General features: G+C 39.2%; 2 protein-coding genes across 21 annotated transcripts in view; both read left to right on the top strand.

Moving 5' to 3' along the window:
• The window catches only part of LOC122766468 (calcium/calmodulin-dependent protein kinase type II delta chain), a 557,529-nt gene that overhangs the window by 518,124 nt on the left and 19,698 nt on the right, over positions 1-19,707 (top strand). The window lies entirely within an intron of this gene.
• Positions 5,103-15,815, top strand: LOC122766456 (basement membrane-specific heparan sulfate proteoglycan core protein-like). 2 transcript variants are annotated; one of them, XM_044021325.1, is made up of 18 exons: positions 5,103-5,193; positions 6,049-6,084; positions 6,179-6,439; positions 6,898-7,158; positions 7,246-7,524; positions 9,181-9,450; positions 9,924-10,199; positions 10,295-10,573; positions 11,497-11,766; positions 11,861-12,208; positions 12,377-12,652; positions 12,801-13,058; positions 13,294-13,398; positions 13,503-13,513; positions 13,649-13,727; positions 14,136-14,186; positions 14,857-14,913; positions 15,017-15,815. In XM_044021325.1, exons 1-18 carry the CDS (start codon positions 5,157-5,159, stop codon positions 15,064-15,066), a joined length of 3,204 nt encoding a protein of 1,067 aa, XP_043877260.1. In that variant the 5' UTR covers positions 5,103-5,156; the 3' UTR covers positions 15,067-15,815. The 2 variants fall into 2 exon arrangements, with proteins under 2 accessions (XP_043877260.1, XP_043877259.1); XM_044021324.1 differs by having other exon boundaries at positions 13,503-13,518; positions 13,654-13,727.

The raw sequence follows: 19,707 nt of genomic DNA, 5'->3' as shown, positions 1-19,707 counted from the left end.
ACAGGAGAAAGGAAAGGTGAAACAAAATGGCTTCGCTCTCCTACTTGGTAACAAACACCATAAGCCATACAGCAACTTAATGATCTAATCTTCACTCACTACGACTAATAACTACTTTCAATCCAGGCCCCATCTCTTCAACCACTCATGGAAATCATGAAATCAAGAGAAACTGCAAATAAAAGTGCCAAACGAGCCCAAAACATGTGACGGATCAGTTTGGTTCATTTACTTGAATGTCCTGCGTTCTCAAAACCAAAAGCAGAAGTAACACATTGACTGCGTACAATAATTATAGGCATAGGCGCCAATCCCGTGGATTGATCACATGTCAGCAGCAGCAGCTCAGGTGGCTCTGGTTTTCTATCCAACACAAATCTAAGGAATCCTGCCTAGAACTTAAATTTTCTTTTGCTGACTGAATTAAAAAGAGTCTAACAAACTCTTTACAGCAAAATTGTGGACATTGTTAGCATTTTGTGGAGGTTTCTGGCTCTTTCCTGCTGAACTTGGGCCTTGCAGGCCTGGATAAATAAACCATGCCACCCAAAGCTTCAAACCACACCATTGAGGAATATGTCACCATGGCTCAAGTGCGTGAATTGCTGGACCAACAAAAAGACTTTTACAGGACTTTGCTTGAACAACAGGAAAAAAGCTTCAAAACTTGTGTTCAGATCATAGTTGACTCTTCAAACAGGAGGACTGATGATCTGTCAAAGCAAGTCTATGATCTCAAGGTGAGTCTGGAAATGACTCAAAAGGATTTTGATGATTTTAAAATCTCATGCAAACCTTGGTCCAAGAACTGTATGGAAACCAGGACTGACTTGGACACAATTTGTAAAAGCATGATTTCAATCTCCGACAAGACAGAATATCTGGAGGGCCAGTCAAGACGCCAAAATGTTGTTGTAAATGGCATTAAAGGGTCTGGGAACGAAAAGGTGTCTGAATCTGAAGAAAAAGTGAGAAAACTACAACTGGATCACTTGAAAATAGAGCTGGATTGGGCTCACAGGACTGGGAAGCCAATGGCATTGTCAGAAAAGCCACGACCCATCGTGGTCAGATTTCTACGGCTGAAGGATAAACTTGCTGTTCTGGATAAAGCTAAAAACTTGAAGGGCTCTGGCATCTTCATAAACAAGGATTTCCCTGAAGCCGTCCAGCAATGAAGGCCGCACGGGAGAGAGGTGACATTGCATATTTGAGATATGACAAACTTATTGTCCATCCACCCACCCAAAACCCGTTAGTCTGCCTCATTAGTCTCCACCATTAGACATTTTATACACTATTTTGATTATTTAATTATATATCTGCAGCACATTATTTCTTATACACACTGTGGACTACAACAAACCTGATTTTGAAGGCCAGACTTTTAAGCCCTTTGATCCCTCCACTATTGACCCTTACAACTTCGATGTTGACCCAGACCTACATTTTTTTCTCATCATTTGATGCCTCCAAAATTTGCAGTTATTATAATGATACTCAGTTTAATGACTTGTGTGTTTCTATGCCTCCTAATATATTCTCTACTTTTCATCTGAAATATAAGAAGTCTTTCCAGCAACTATGACAAATTCATGCATTATCTATCTACACTTAATCATGATTTTTCTGTTATTGCTTTATCAGAAACATGGCTTACAGAGGTCTCCAGAGACATTTTTAAATTACCTAAATACAATTCGGTTCACTGTGTAAGAGAGAATAGATCTAGAGGCTGAGTATCTTTGTTCATCAATGATGTTTATGAATTTAAAATCAGGGATGATCTCTCTCCAAAGTCTGATGGGGCTGAGGTGGAATCTGTTTTTGTAGAGCTCTCTGGTGTCTCTGGTGGAAAGAATATTGTTGTTGGTGTTATTTATCGCCCACCTGACTCTATCATCAAAGATTTCAATGAAAGTTTGTCAAATTCTCTTAATCTGATAAACAATGAGATAAAATCTGTTACATTTTAGGAGATTTCAATATAAGTCTTTTTAAATATAAATCAGATACCCTTACTGGTGACTTTCTTAATATTCTGTATTCTAGTTACTTTTTCCCTCTTATTCATAAATCTACACGAGTTAAAGAAAATTCAGCAACCTTGACTGATAACATTTAACTAACTCTTTGAGTGAAGGAATGAAACCTGGGGTCTTGTATTTAGATTTGTCAGACCATTTTCCTATTTTCCAGTACTCTTTAATCAAGAGTCTAAATAGAGCTAAACATACCAAGAAAACAATGTACAAAAGAATTATGAGCAGGTCAAATATTTCAAAAATTTAAAGACAAGCTTACCAGTATTTCATGGGATGACCTATATGAGGAAAATAATGCTGAGTGTGCATATCAATATTTTATGAAAGTTATTCGTTTTAGCTTTGATGAATGTTTCCCAATCGGAAGTTCTACCAGGAAATACAGTCAAGACTCAAATAAGCCTTGGTTTACAGCTGATTTGTTGAAATTGTTGAGGAAAAAGAATAAACTATACAGAAAATATCTCTGAAATCCCACTCCTCTTAGCCATTGCGTTTATAAATCCTATAGAAATAAATATATTCATTCCATTAGATCTGCAAAAAAAGAAATATTACAGTGAAAAATTTAATAGATGTTCAAACAATATCAAAACCACATGGAAAGTGATAAATCAGCTGTTGCAAAGAGAAAAAACTGCCCCAGAGCTACCACCTGTCTTTTCAAAATCCATTTGAGATAGCTCAAAAATTGAATGACTTTTTTGTCAATATTGGTTATGAATTAGCTAACAAAATATCTGTATGCCATGGTAATCCACTGGATTTTATCCCTAGACATTTTCCTATTATTTCTTCTTTTGAGTCCCCTGATATTCAAGAAATAAGTTACATAATTGATGAACTAAAACTATCTTCAGCCGGTCATGACAACATTACTCCATTCTTTGTCAAACAGGTGAAACAGTCAATACTGCAGCCACTTGCTCACATATTTTCTTTTTTCTTTTTAAAAATTTCGTTTTAATAATTATAGACCCATATCTATTTTGCCATGTTTTTCAAAAATATTAGAAAAAAATATTTACAAGAGGTTTCTTTCTCATTTAGATTCAAATTCAATACTTTACAAACACCAGTATGGTTTCCGGAAAAAACACTCCACTTATATGGCTCTGCTTCACCTGATTGACAAAGTTACTTCTGCACTTGAAAATAATGAATTTATTTGTAGTATTTTCCTAGACTTTTCAAAAGCTTTTGATACAGTTAACCATCATATTTTACTTGAAAAGATGTATAAATACGGTTTTCATGATACTACACACAAATGGTTAAACAATTATGTATGTTTGTGTTACGGGTTGCTATTCTAACAAAGCCAGACTACTCTGTGGGATTCCGCAGGGATCCATTCTGGGACCATTATTATTTCTCATAAACATTAATGATTTGTCTAATGTCTCTAATATCCTTTCTCCAATAATGTTTGCAGATGACACAACTCTTGTTCTTTCTCATTCAAATTTCAGTTCACTGATTAAGGATGCTAATGTTGGTTTAACTGCCTACGCTACCTGGTTCAGACTGAATAAATTATCTTTGAATATAAAAAAATCTAACTTTATCATTTTCAGTGGTAAAAAAATCATATTCTAAGGATTTATCTAAAATTTCAATTGAGTCTGTTGAGATGCCTCAAGTGTCATCTACAAGATTCCTGGGAATCATTGTTGATGAGAGTTTGAGTTGGAAAGAACAAACTGACTGGGTTAGCAGAAAAATAAATAAATCTATTGGTATAATTAGAGGCATCAGTCAGCTTGTCACCACAAACTGTCAACAGATTCTATATTACAGTTTAATGTATCCCTATCTTTCATATTGTAATATAGTTTGGGCCAGTACTCTCAACAAAATTTTGGTCCTCCAGAAACGTTTTGTTAGAATTGCAACTCGATCAGAGTCACACACACCAGCTGCTCCTTTATTTCAAAAACTACAAATTCTTACTATTTTTAACATCAATATTTTTCAAATATGTGTTTTTATGTATAACATACATTCAAGTGAAGGGAATATTCCTGAGCATTTCAAGACGTATTTTAAAACAAATTCACAGGTTCATTCCTACTCAACTCGTCAATCCTCAGATTTTCATCTTCCGAAATTTCTTACCTGCAGAGGTCAATTTTCAACAAGATTTAGGGGTACTAAATTGTGGAATGACTTTTCCCATCTGGCAAAAACCTGTTCCATAAAATGCTACAAAAGACACTTAAAAGATTATTTAACGGTTGTTTTGTAATTTGCTTTTTTTCATGTGTTGTTGTTCATATCTCTGTGTTTTATTTTTGATTCACACATGCTCAAGAAATCAATAATTTAGGGGTATAAACCAATATTTCCCTCATGGAGACACACACATAGTTACACACACTCATACTTTTGTTTTTACATTAATGTTTGTTTGTTTTTATTATTGGTTTGTTTTTTGTTATTATATATAATTTGTGATTATTAGTTTGTTATCACTTTTATATAGTTAGATGATTGAAATTCACTGAATTTCAAAGTAAAAGTGCCTGTATCGCTATGGAACGACGTATACTTGACAATAAAAACATATGTATGATTCATAATGAATCTATTAAGATCAAAAACGGAGACAATTATTTAAAATGACGTAAATAATGACGTAGACAACTGCAATTAAAACACCAAAAACAAGCTTATTTATTTATGTACTTGAATGTTGTATGTGATCGAATGTCTTATTATAAATGTTTGCTAGCAATATATAATCTTCTAAGTGGTGGGGCCACATGTGGGTGCCTACACCTAATTACAAAAACCTACTATATTGCAAATCTGTATTGTATTAATATTATAATTTCAACGATTGCATTCACTACTATAACACATAGCATGCTACACAACATTTGCTCTACTACAGTGTGCGCTGTGCAGAGACCATGTGGCACCTGCTATTGCTGTTGTCTGGACAGGAAGTACAAGGGCGTCAAAATGTGTGGTCAAAGTGTAGTTTCTGTACAACAAAAAAAGGGAAGGAACCTGAGTAGAAGACCTTTTCACACATATTTGAAAAACAACACATCAGTCCGCTTCTCCCCCTGTTGCAGGTTTAGTTGTTTGGTGTTGGGTGTGAAGATGGGGCACACTCTGCTCCGTGCGCTGTTTTTATTCTGTGAGTTCATTTTAAAATTTGTGATTATTATCTCTTTACAGATGTGGGTGTAAAATTGTTGTCTAAAAAATATCTCTATCGTTGATTAGTTTTATTACAAAAAAACGTACATAATGACGCTTTAAGACTGGATTCACCTCTTATTTGCCCAAATATAATATAATGTAAGGTAAGCAGAGACTGTTTTTACCCCAGTATTACATGTGAAATTTAATGGGAATTTTAGTCACCCAAAAACTTTACTCAAGTTACCACAGGGTGAACCTGCTGCATAATGTAATATCTTTTGAAAGAAACCTCGATGTTGCTTACACTAACAACAAACAAATTAAATGTCCTCATAGTGGCTTGAAAATATTGGTCACATTGGTCTTGACCTGGTTTCAAACTGTTTCGTGGAGGGATTGGCAGGTAGAGGTGATATTACAGTTCTGTTGTGTGGTTTTGTTTTGTATGAGAAGCAGTCTTGTGGTTGAAATGTTGCCAGTAACCTTATTTTTTTTCCTACATTAGTTCTCAAGCAGTTGTCTTGATAAGGAAGTAGTATTAGGGCCAATAAATAAATAAATACATAAAACAGCATGAATTCTGAGGAAAAAAAGCTAGAATGCTGAGATGAAAGAAAAAGTCAGAATTCAAGATTTAAGTCAGAATTCTGACTTTAATCTCAGAATCCATCCATCCATCCATCCATTATCTACCGCTTTATCCTCCACCGGGGGTCGTGGGGGGTGCTGGGCCCTAATACTCTTCCGTATCTTGATGAACATTTCTTATGAAATCAGATTTGTGTGTCTTACAATTCTCCTCGACTGCATTTGATGTTTTACTGTGTTTTATTACATCTCACTTTAGTGCTCAATATACTCCTCTACTGTGGACACGCTGAAGGTGACTGAACTTCTATTTAGTATCTCCTATGTTGCTTTAATGTGAACAATTCTGGCTTGTACCTTCTCCAACTGTGTATTGTGTTTGTATATAGGCATCGAGCTGACCCTTGAACCCAACTCACGGCAGTTTTATTCTGGAGAATTTCTTACCTTCAAATGTCGCCTGAGAAATGGAAATGACAATGACTGGCAATACAAATTCACATGGAACGGTCAACAAATGACCTCCTTCAGTCCAAACAACTCGCACTCCCTAACCATAACGCCGGACTCGGGTGGCGTTTATCAGTGCACCGGTCGAAACTCGACGAAGTTCACGAAACAGAGCAACACGGTCACTCTGTCAGTGTCAGGTAAAATGTTCATGATTTTAGAGTTGGGGATAGGCACAAGACTAAGCTTCTAAAGGTCATGTTTAAGGCTAAGGGGTGGGAAAAGGTCATGATAAACATGGAACTCGGAAATGATCACATTTTAGAGGGTTAGGCACAAAAATGATGAAGGCCAAGCAAAGGGGATGTTTTTATGGTAATCAAACCCAAAAGTAGCTGCTAGGGAAGTACGACTATTTTTGTAGAGATATGCTTACTTGCTAATGCTAATACCTAGAACTTAGAAAAGAGAAATAGAACAGAGGAAGCATTGTATGATTATGACTTCACATTAAAACTCTGTTAACACCCTGCATCAGCATGTCACTGTGTAAGAAGTTTGAATGGATCTTTTTGCATGTGCTTTTCACAATCTTTTTGCATGTGCTCAAGTTTCAGCACTTTTATTCTTAAATGGTCATTTATCCTCAACCAAACAGAACACAGTCCAACAGCCACTCTGACTGCAAGGAGTACATCCATACCAGTGTCGGGCACACTGAATCTGACCTGTTCTGTTGATAATCCACCCTGGACATATGACTGGTACAAGGAAAGCCCAGACTCTTCCATAAGCGTCATTGCGACGGAAGAGTCTTTTATCGTTATCTCCGATGAAGGCATCTACTGGTGCAGAGGAAGAAGAGGAATGCCAGTTTACGTCACGAGGAGCAGTGCCATGACTCGCATTGAGCGAACATGTGAGTTTATACCCTGCAATCACAATTAGAAAGCAATTAAATTGGATTTGAATGTTTACTGGATATTGTTTTTTTTACTGTGAACAGTGTCCAACAACGTCTCTGTGAGCCTGGAACACAACGTGGCTCAGATATTCAGTGGCGAGATGGTCACCATCAGGTGCGAGATCGAGATCCAAGACGGTGGAAACACTGAGTGGGAATATGAATGGAGAGCAAACAGTAGCCCGTACACACATACCAACCGCAGTGAATACACGCTCAGCAGTGCCTCCATTTCCCACACTGGAACCTACTGGTGCAAGGGAAGGAAGAACTTGTACAACTCGACACAGTGGAGCGATGCCCTCACACTGAATGTATTACGTAAGGCAAATGTTTTTATTTATTTTTTGAAGTGGTGGTTTACGTGTAGTCAGGGCGACCCGGGGTGGCGCCCTACACCGAGAAGCAACATTAAACAGGCTTTGCTCCTTGCTTTTTGAAGTGAAAACATAGAAATCTACATTTTAGCCACTGAATAAAATCGAAGTTGCTTGAAGGCCCTGGTGTACTTCCACACATCAGGGTTCTGTAGTATCTGACTTCATCATCGGGTGATGATACAAAGACGAAGACCAAAGACGAAGAGCACGATGCTGCAGCTCTCTCGGACACATCTGGTTTCGAGAGGCTCACAGCTGAAAGGCCCGTCGGGCAGGGGAGTCGGGGTGTCGGCCGGTTCGAAGGTCGCCAGGTTGCGGCTCGGATGGCGGTCCTTGACGACTAATTGTTCTGTTCCGGTGGAGTGGAAATTCAGTTTGCGCATGCGCTGTCCACGCGTACCCAACATGCTCTTTGCGCACGTTTCCAAAATCACGGCCTTAGGGCCTTAAGTCTACCATATCCTAAGAATAAGTTTGCTGCTTTATCTCACTGTTCGACAAATCACTCCCCTGTACCAAATTCCCTAGAGAACTTCAACGTTTTTAGCTCATGGGGACACAGGCTACTTGCTGTTCTACTCACCAGTGACACTTGGTTCTGTTAGCGTAACTGTTAGCAAAGATGCCGGACACTGTTTACATTCTGGGAATGAGCTCCCGTCCCCCAACGAGTGGTTTTAAAAAGTGTGGAATTAGCGTTGCAGTGTCAAGCCTTGGACCAAGGCTCGGACTAAGTGTCACTGTTGGGCAAGTAACAAAAAAAAAAGAATGAAGATATTTCTCGACTCAGGGGAAACTGATATTGGGAAGCACAGTTTTTCAGAAATACTTCTAGTAATACAAAGCTACAGTAAATGCAAATCGGTGAAGTAGCATTGATTTTACAAGGTGAGCCTTTTCTTGTGGTTAAAACCTGCTTTTTGCTGGTATCTGAACTGGCAGCCCTGTTCTCAATGAGAGCAAACTGTCCTGTTTTAGATCCATTACCAACACCAGCAACGGTTTTGTGTAGTCCTGAAATTTTTTCGCTGCTGAATATTGACAGTTTCCCATTATACGGTTCTAGCACTGCTTGGCTCAACTCGACTCGACTCTCCTCGGTTTGGGTATCAGGCACATCGTTTTTCCATAACTTCATATTACCTCCTCAACTTGAGCAGGGACGTCATAGCAACGTCTGCACCTGGTTGATGGACCACGGTGTATTTTCTAGCGGACAGCTGCCATGGATGCTCACTTTAACACGCTTGCCGGATTTGGTTTGATTCTCATGTCGGACGTCGCACTCGTGACTCTTCCAGTGACGACACACTCTGACCCATCAGTGGCCGACAGTCTGTTGATGTCACATTTTTGTCTCGGCACAGCTCACTTGGAACCTTGACAGAGCAGGTACTTAATAAAGCACCAAGTACCAGGTACTATTCCTAAAGGAAAAGCAAAAAACAGGAGTAGTGCTTGAAATGTATAATGGAAAAGCCACATATGTGTCAGTATCTCATACAAGCGCACTTCAAAAAAGCTGAATGATTTCTTTAAAGTTGTATTGTTTTTTTTGTGTGTTTAAATCAATGCATTTTTTTGTTCTCATCAACAGCTTATAAACCCAGGCCAACACTCACGGCCGATAAGAGGACCATACAGGTGAGTGGCAAAGTCATGCTGACCTGCTCTTTGGCGAACTTGGATGAGTGGCAGTACAACTGGTTCAGGCGCACTTCGCGCTCCTCTGCAGCTTGGACTGTCATCTCAAACTCAAATGGTTCCACAAGCGTCTCGGAGGGGGGAATCTATTTCTGCAGAGGAAAAAGGAGACAAACAGCTTTCACTACTGATAACAGCGACACAGTCACAATAGAGAAACAAGGTAAGAGTCGGGCCAACTTCACGGCTCGTTTCTAGTCCCACTTCTTCAGGAGTCAAAAGAATTTGACCCATTCTTGCAAATGGGTTGTTCAAAACGTAATAAATAATAAAAAATAAATAAAAATTTCTGGTAGTTTTTGAATTTTCTAGATATCACAAAACAGTCTAGGAGTTATGGTAATGCGAAGTACGCATGCCAAATCCTGTCGGCAGCGACAGGATGGTAACAGAAGGATTAATATGTTATTTATCAGTTGAATAAATGTCACCTTGAATGCCTGTTAATAACTATTTAAGAGTCAACAAATGGACAGTCAAAATAAAGTGTGCGTAATTAAGTGTAAGTAAGTGTATGTATAATTTTGCTCTGTCGACCTCTGATTCAGTTTCTGCTGAAATAAGTTAATGTCCCCATGGCGGGATCAGATTAAATCTAATCTGCTCTGATCTAATGTTGTTTCTACTTGTGATCAGTTCCCAACAAGGTTACGGTGACCCTGGAACCCAACTGGCCTCTGATCTTCACAGGTGAGAACTTGACCATCAAGTGTGTGGTCCATGGAGACGAAATGACAGAGTGGACGTACGAATGGAGCAAAAGCAGCTCCAACTCTGTTGCGACGCACGATGAATACAGGATTGTCAGCGCGACAGAGTCCAACAGCGGAAACTACAGGTGTATGGCCAGACACCAATACAACATGTTTTCCACAACAGAGTGGAGTGACTTTGTCACGTTGACAGTTTCTGGTAAGAAAGATGAGAATTTGAGGAAAAACTAATATTAACCTAGAAACATATTAACCTAGAATAAGAAATGCTTGGTTTTTCTTTGTTTTCATTAGCCGAGACGCCAACTGCTTCCTTAGATGCTGACACCACAGCCTTTCCACGAGGGCGCAGTGCAGCTCTGACCTGTTCTGTGAACCCATGGTCCTCTGGCTGGGATTACTACTGGTACAGAGGTGATATAAACGCTGAACCACGAATAACTCAGCATAACGTTCCCAGTACAAGGCAAAGTATGAGCGCCTCTAACGAAGGACTGTACTGGTGCAGAGGAGGAAGAGGAGACCCAGTTTACTACACAGAGTACAGCAACCCTGTCACTATTCATCAAAGTGGTGAGTGTGGAAGATTCTCACATTACCTCTAGCTCCTTCACTGACAGAGCATCTACAGGTCACTGACCGCCACAGGCACAGGATGATATGCAGAAATCATGTCAGGATTGACCACTACAGACTATTTTTACTAAACAAATTCCCAATAGAGCGGTTCAGTTTGGGACAGTACAGTATCAAAATAACCATCCCCAACCGTTCCATTCTTTGGCACCCTTCCCTTGGGGTAAAAATGGTTTGGGCCGGTCAGCTGATTGCGATTGATGTAAATATTAACCTTTTTCACAACATGTATTCTACTACCTGAAATAGTACGACAAACACAGGTTCTACTAGTAATATACTTACCTATTTATCAACTGACCCAACTACCAACCGACATACTGGTGCACCTACCTGCCTATCTACTTACTTACCAACTCACTGATCTATCTACCTACCGACTGATGTACCTTTCTTCCCCATTGACCAACCAACCAATGCACACACCTAAATAACTGCTAACTACTTACCATCCATCCAACCAATCAACCGACTTGATTGACCAACCAGCTGACTGACCAACTGACCAAGCATTCAACCAATCAACTACATATCTACCTACCTTCGCACTCACCAACTCACTAACCTATCTACTTACCTACTGATGTACCTACCTACCCACTTGACAACCAACTAATGCACATGCCTAAATAACTGCTACCACACATCCAACCAATCAATCAACTTGATTGACCAACCAGCTGGCTGACGGACGGACTGACTGACTAACCATTCAACCAATCACCTACCTACCAAACAGCTATCTACTTTCTATCAAGCATCTGCTTCTATCTAACTCAGGATTCTGCAAGCTGTGATTGTTTAATGCTGAAACGACTTTCCCCCTTTTTTCTCTCTTGGTGAATTTTGGACGTGAATAGTTAGCAAGGAGGTGGCCTTGACTCTGCAACCGGAATGGCCTCTGATATATCACGGAGAGTCCGCCATACTTAGGTGTGAGATCCTTGGAAACGACACACGGTGGGAGTATGAATGGATGACGACCAGCCAAAGTCAACCTCCAAACACAAATGAGTTGAGAATCCATTGGGAATCAGAGGGTGGTTTCTACTGGTGTAAGGGCAGATGGAAAAGTGCACCACAGAATTCAACCGGATGGAGTCTGTCCGTTAATGTCGCAGTGTCTTATTGTAAGTAAAGTCGTATTTTTTTTTGCATTGCATCCAAAACATACATTTAAAATGGTTTGTTTTTTTTCACTCTGAGAATGTTATATTTCAACAGTGGCACCAAAACCAGTCCTCATTGTGTCTCCATCGTGGTCAAGTCCTGGAGATCCAGTAACTTTGACCTGTGTGGTTGAACATTTATCTGCTGGCTGGAGATTCTACTGGTATAAAGCTGTTCCGGAACAGTTATATCTGGATTATAGATTCGTAGATGTTGAAAGTTTGGAGGACTATATGTACAGCAACGATTTTGAGCCACTACCTGGAAGCAGCAAAGGGACTGAACAGAATTCCTATATTGTTTATGGACTGACACATACAGTGGGATATATGTGCAGAGCTGGAAGAGGAGACCCAGTTTATTACACCAAGTACAGTAATGCAAAGTTTGTCTGGTTTGGAGGTGAGTTTGTTTATTTGTGTGATCTCTCGTCGATACACAGATGTTATCACTTCAATGTGTCCGTTCCCAGGTGGGCAGTACTTATCTAATGCATTTACTCACCATATGTTTAAACTTCTGTACAATCATACAATTTGTAAAAAGTTTGTTCCCCATTTTTCTCCCCAGATTTCCACTCACCATTGTCTCTCACGGTCACCCCCAGCAGAGTCCAACATGCTGATTTTTCCCCCCCTGCCTCACTTATCTGTAAGGGATTTGATTGTGCTGGGAAAGTGTGGAGGTTTCACGGCAAAAGCAACACATTAGAATTGCTTAACCTTACCAACGGCTGGACGGAGACGGCGAATGAATACTTATGCAGCGCACAGATAGACAGTACTGGGGTGTACTGGTGTGAAAGTGAATCAGGAGAGACCAGCAATGCAGTCAACATCACTCTAGGTATGTTTTCACCACATTTATTTATACATGTATATTTTTCAAAACCCCGTTATGTGATTAAACATTCAGTGTAGACTAGATATTAGATATATCTTGTTGATATATACTGAAATGTCAGGTGCTTGGTGGCGTTATTTTGGTTGTACAGTTCATCGTGATGTTGTCCTGGTGAGCCCCGTCCATCCTGTGACTGAGGGAGACTCTGTCACACTTGGCTGCTTGTTCTTTGAGGACATCGACTTGTCATGTGACTTTCTACAAAATGGGAAACTCATCCGACACGATGACAGCTGGGAGTTTGGAGTATCAAAGTTGGAAATCTCCAGTGTATCAAAGTCAGACGAAGGCTTCTACAAGTGTCGATGTTCAGGACAGGAGTCAGTGGAGAGTTGGATGTCTGTAGAATGTAAGTAATAATAACATACCGTCTGGAAAAAGATTTGCAATTGTCTATAACTGCAGATTTTAATGTCAGAATTCTGCCATTTTTCCCCTCAAAATTCTGAATTTAATCTCAGAATTCAGATATTAATTTCAGAATTCTTTTTTTTTTTTTTTTAATGTTTTTTAAAAAAAGAATTCTAATCCTCTTCCATATTTGTGGTTCTGGCATTAGTAATACATATAATTTGCAATTCCAGCGCGTCATTCAGTTCCTGTAGCAGTGACCATTGGCCTGGTTTGTGGTGTGATGCTGGTTGTTCTCCTCCCGCTGCTGCGGTTGTGCTGGTATCGAAAGTCAAAGAGTGAGAGCTGTTCTGTTTGTTTTGGATGAGTAACATGGAGCAGTGGTTCAACTCATCACAAAACCATGTCAAAAATAATAATAACTGTATATTTTGCCCCACAGATCCATGTGGTAACAGGTTGGTAAAAGCACTCCATTCATCTCCATCATCACAGCTAATACTGCAGCATATATGCACATATTTACATATGTATGTACTGTAATAATAAGATGCTTTTCCTCATACTTATTTTTGAATGCATATTTTCAACAGTCAGACATTTGCCACGGACCAAACTGTCAATCAAGGCGAAAATCAACAGCAGGTGTACTCGTCTCTTCTTCACGGTCAGGCTTTCATTGTTTTCACAGCCATTTTCTTCAACCTGTCCTCCAACTGAAACGTAATTATGGGTAATTGTTAAGTGTTACGTGTTAGTGAGGTTAGGGTTAGCACTAAAAAAAACACAGTAAGTTGCAGACAATGACATAAGAAAAAAAAGTGCGTCACGTGGTATCGTGTATAAAAGTCTAAAGGACCTGGTATACTTCCACGCACATGCCACGCGCGCCGCATTGCACGTCGCAGTGCGAGCTGCATATCGCGGACCCTGTGTATACTCGTGCATCGGCACTTTTGCTGTTATTATATAATAATTCCTACATACTTATCTTTCGTTGGAGGACAGTCCCCTTTTCTTTGTCCGGTTATTACATTTGTGAGAATAATATTTACACCCTGTGCTGTATTTGTAGGTGACGTTTGTCTCTATGAAACAGTTGGAGGCTCTGGAAACACTGGGACTGGTACGGTATTTTCAATTTAGGCTCCTACGTAGACTAATGTGATTGTGACAGAGTGAGTAAAATCTGAAAAACGTATTTTTATCCGACCGTATCTACGGTCTCTTCCTGGTTTTCGAATATTTCTGGTAGGCTGTCGATTGGCAGTGCTCTGCTGCACCTTTTTCATTTGATGCCATGTTGAATCCCTCAGGGTCAACCACTAAAACAAGTACTAAAAGATCAGTGGTCTTAAAAAGTCTTCGATTTCCCTTAAGGTTCTCACTCTATTTAGCCACTAAAGCATGAGGCCGCTAACAGCAAGTATCACTAATCGACAGCGTTTGCTCTGTGATGCAATACTATCATGACCAGTAGGGGCAGTGTAGAGGCAGTTCAGCTAACTTCCGTCAATGTTGCTGTATTTTTCCCTACAAAATAAAATTGTTTGGTACTCATTTTTTTAGTCCTGTAATTATGTTTAAAATGGAAAAAAATGAAAGGGGTACAATGAACATTACGGAAAATTTATACAGGGATTTATTTTGGAATCTGGAAATGCAATTTAAATGTTCACATTTTCTGCTGGTTAAAAATTGTTAAAAATTTGAGATTTTGTTTTTGGGAAATTAAATGTAAAGTCAGGTAAAGTTTATACACGGCTTTGTGTATTTTAATTGATTTTTTCTTGCAGGATGCCAACATAATGAAGAGGAGGAGCTTGACTGCAACTATGTAAATCCAGATGCAGGTACAGATATTAGCAATTTGGCTTGTGGAAATCCAACACTGTGTCTCATTTTTATCGAGTGAAAGAATATTTCTCCATTTGCAGTGATTGTCCTTGTTTTCAGGTCCACAAATACAAGCGCTTCGTCAAGAGAACAAAAAAAAGGAGGCCTAACATGAAAAACGACAACATGACGGCGTGAGAGCTGATGACGGAATCCACCTGTGTTTAATTTCTTATTTCTTATTTTACTTGATGATCATTATTGTTGTTTTTGTTATTAGTAGTATTTATGCGACTGCTCAAACTGTGAAATGTGTACATTACCAAAATTGGTGCTGTAATTTAAGGTAAAAATTGAAAAATGCAACTCAGATTGACTTGAAACTTGACCCACAAGTCCAGCTCATTAAGCTCAACATAAAAAAGCTTCTTGGACCATAAAAGACCATAAAAGATTGGTTTGGATAAATGTATGAAACTTACTAAAGTAGTTGATGGCTTCTTTATCCTATATTTTGTTAGGTTGGTTATTTAAAATATAGATTATTCTAGGGTAAATACATGTTCCTGTTGCTGTTTATAAATATTACTGAGTGAATATACTCTGTAAATATAATCAAAATCTCTTTAGGCTACTTTATACTCTATTATACTAATTTACCCGGGGTATAATCTAGCATAGGTCGCTTTAATCCCGGTTTATTCTGGACTGGCAGTATACTATGGCCTGTTACACCAGGATTGGTTTGGTACATGCTGGACCGGTCGCCAGAACCCAAACGCCCACAGGGAGAACATGCAAAGTCCACTCAGACAAAGGCCCTCAGTCGAACCAGGATTCGAACTGATGACCTTCTTGACCTACTCTACCGTGTGGAACCCTCTGTTGGTCTGTAGGTCATCACTGGACAAGGCTCATGATGATATAAAATGATGATGAATAAAAAAAAGGTGAAGGAAACACCTTTGGCTGCGTTATTGTCAAGAGTCTTTCTCGCAGGTGGCATGTTTTATTCCAAACAGTACAAAAAGACTGCGCCACACACTTCTAAATCCATGTATTTTCTACACACAAAACAACAGTTGAACGGGTGCTGCACTCTTTAAAGGCTTCATAGGAATGTTTGACTCACATTTCCACCTCACATATGATCTCATAACTGACACCATGTCCCTATACACCGCTGAACTCTGGTGTGAATGTGGTCATGCATCTCTGTGTTTAGGTCTGCATCATCCTTTCACACATTCTGATGATTATATTGGTGCATGATGACTTCCTGATGAAGTCCTTCCTTCTTTTCTCAGCCCCCACACACACACACACACTTTTACAATTGCTGGTAAATAATGTTGAATGTTTGTTTTTTTTAAAGTGTACAATCTGCGACTGATTCCTTTATATCAGGAGCAGATTCAGTGCTATGGACGTGGCCAGTTTGGACCACATAACGGACAAACTGAACTCTTGTGAAGGGTAGAGTGAGATGAGGGATATTCGACTGCAACTTCACCAATAAATGCTTATTCGTACATTCAAGAAGATGGAAACGGCAGATGTTTGATGTCCGGCTTGTTTTCTTTCACTCGTAGCTTTTCCTGCTGCGTTCTCCTCTAAACCAGTGATGTTTTTAGAAAAAACACTTATTTCATGAGACTAAAGGTGTGGGAATGAACCATTCAAAACTTATCGAGTGCTAGGATGCCATTAGTTCTCGTAGCCTGGCTAACACCCGACTTCGTCTCATTCCCAATTGAGTATGGGTCTGGAAAGGGTGTAGTCATTTCCCACTTCCAAGTAGCGTGACCAACAGAGCTGTTAAACAGAGCAAATCCTTTTTAACACAGCTTTTTCAAACATCCTAGGTGTATTTTTGGATGCTTCCATGACAAACAAACTGCAGGCTGTTGTCCAGCAAAAAAGCATACAAAATTAGCATTAGCATGAAAATTAGCATTAGCATGAAAATTAGCATTAGCATAAATATTAGCATTAGCATGAAAATTATCATTAGCATAAATATTAGCATTAGCATACAAATTAGCATCAGGCGGGCTAATAATTGTCATCTTTTAAAAAAAATTACATTTTCATGGGGGGTTGCTAATTTCATCAACTGTATAGCGTCTCTGTACGCAATTGGATTGACCAACAACCGGTCAGACCAAAGATCCAGAGGATGTATGCAGAGCCACGGAAAACATGTGGCTCAAAATGCAAGACGTTGACACGACATTAAAAAAGCTGCTAGATCGCGTTAACCCCGCCTCTAGAGCGCCAGAGGATCGAAACATGTTTATTTGGATATTCTGGATTGGGCCAAAACGTTGTCCTTGCCAGACTTGTCTGCCGAGTGAAACCAAATGGCCGGCAGATTCAGTTGCGTTCACACAAGCTAAGTTCTTGAGGCAAAAAACCCCCACATTATTTGTACTTTTGTAAAGTCAAATTAGACTGAAAATGGTGGTATTTTTACCAGGACAAAAAGAATATTGGCGAATTACTGCCAACCTGAAGGCAGTGTGGATGCAAGGGCAGTGAAACTCTTGCACAGATGATCTATTTATTTCTGCTGGCAGGAAGAGAAAATTAAAATCTGTGGTCAGGGTCAATGCATTCACCTCAGTTTATTTTAACAGCGGAGGAAATGACAGGCTCTACTGTGAGGTTTTGGAGGAGGGGAAAAAAATCTGCCATCATATTTATATATTCAATTGAACTTCCCCAGCAACAACATTACGTTGTTGGGGAAGTGAAGATGGGACACACTGTGCTGCTCTGTGTGAGCTCATTATTCTGTAAGTACAGCGTTCATTTTCACAACCGATCCTGATTCTACTTTAATGTGCACAGCTACTTTACGGAACTGATTTCAAATTTCATCCTATATCAGAAATGATCTAGTTTCCCATGATTTACATTTGACTGATTTTGATTTTTTTTTGAGACTGACAACTATTAAAGTCTTAATCTTTATTAATCTTTATTTTAGTGCTGGGAACGATCTACGGGAAAATTGGAGGTAATGACTTTTTAGGTTTTGTTTTTATTTTATTAATATTTATCACTATTAATTAAAAGTTCACTGTGTATATTTTCTGTATCTATGCAAATAATTTAAGAAATATTATATTATATCATATTATTGTATCAGTGTTTATGGGGTTTTGTTTTTGTTTTTTTTGCATGAAAGTTTGAGTTTGGCTTTGTTTATTTTTTATACACAAAATATCCAATCCAATCCAGCCCAACTTTATTTATAAGGCTTTTTTTTTTTTAAATGCACGGGCAGGTAGTGGAGTGAGGCTAAAATAGGCGTTGCGTGTTCCAGTTAAAAGACGCGCAGCAGCGTTTTGGACGCGCTGGAGACGTGACAGGGACGTCTGACTGACACCAAAATAAAGTGCTTTGCAGTAATCCAGGCGTAGAGAAGTAATAAGGCATAGATTACTGTCCCAAAGTAGAGATGAAAGGTTTTACTTTTGTTAACTAGCTGGACTTCACTACTGCACCAATTTGACGGTCCAATTTTAAATCTCTAGAGAAAAAAAACAACTTAAAACCCAGATTTGTGACTGTAGGCTTTACAAAATACATCAATCTGAGCAAGAAAATGTCCAGATTTAGCTATCAGCTCATTTTCCATCTGTAGTCCCAGGCCACATTTAGATCCTGTGATGTTTTGAAAAAAATAAGACATTAGCTGAATGGAGGATAGAAAAGTTCGAGAGCCAGCTAAGCGAACTAGAAAGCTAAAGAAAGAACCAGCTTGGTTAGTTAGGTAGGTAGGTACTCTTTGGCCAGCTTCACATCTGGCATTAAAATGCGTTTTCTGTAAGTACCATAAATGGATAACAATCAGATCTGGATGTTAATACCACATTTAAATATATTGTATTTGATGTATTCTCACTGGGTATTATTGGTGTCCACAGATTACACCAGGGCCACAGTGACGACCATGTGGTCTGAGACCTTCAGTGGCGAGACTGTCATACTCACGTGCAGTATCAAACAAGATTATGGAGACCCTGAATGGGAGTGGGAAGTGGAATGGAGGACACCCAGGGAAAGTCCCAGGACAAAATTTCAGTCCATGCAGAGACAATATGTTCTCAGCGGGGTCACACAGTCTGACAGTGGACCATACTGGTGTAGAGAGAAATACTCAACACAGTGGAGCTTTCCCTTTAGACTGAAAGTGATTCGTAAGTTAGACTCACTCATTACTCAAGGTACAATACAGAAGATGACGAACTGATTACGATGGTAGGACGTGAGATGAGATACAACATGAGAAACGAAGATGAGATAAAATGAGGTGAACGACAATTTGATGAGACCAAGTAAAATGGCATATGATACGGTACGACGTCATACCATAAGACAAATGTAAATACACATAATATAACTTCAAATGACATGAGATGAGAGGTTTATTTACACAATTGCAGCATTATTAAAAATCCTTAGGAAAGGATAAGTACGATTTTACATATTAATATATATAACATTGAAATTGCGAGGACAAATTTAAGAAAACAAATTGGTATAAAAATTTAATGACTCTTTTTTGAATATCTTTTATAAAGAAAAGCTACCCCTGAAATAATATCAGATGTTTGTTTAAACCTACAGAGAAGAAGCCCCAGGCCACTCTGACATCAGAATCGGTGAGTGGGGGGAAGAAACTCACCTGTGATGTGTCCAATTCCCCTGACTGGACGTACTATTTATCCAGAGTTGACCCCTACCCCCACAGTGAGAGAGTAATGGACAACCAGCACGCCATCGTAACTGAAGAAGGCACG

The sequence above is a fragment of the Solea senegalensis genome, linkage group LG3, assembly GCF_019176455.1.
Source record: "Solea senegalensis isolate Sse05_10M linkage group LG3, IFAPA_SoseM_1, whole genome shotgun sequence".
NCBI classification, from domain to species: domain Eukaryota; kingdom Metazoa; phylum Chordata; class Actinopteri; order Pleuronectiformes; family Soleidae; genus Solea; species Solea senegalensis.
This window is presented reverse-complemented; position numbering and strand designations above follow the sequence as displayed.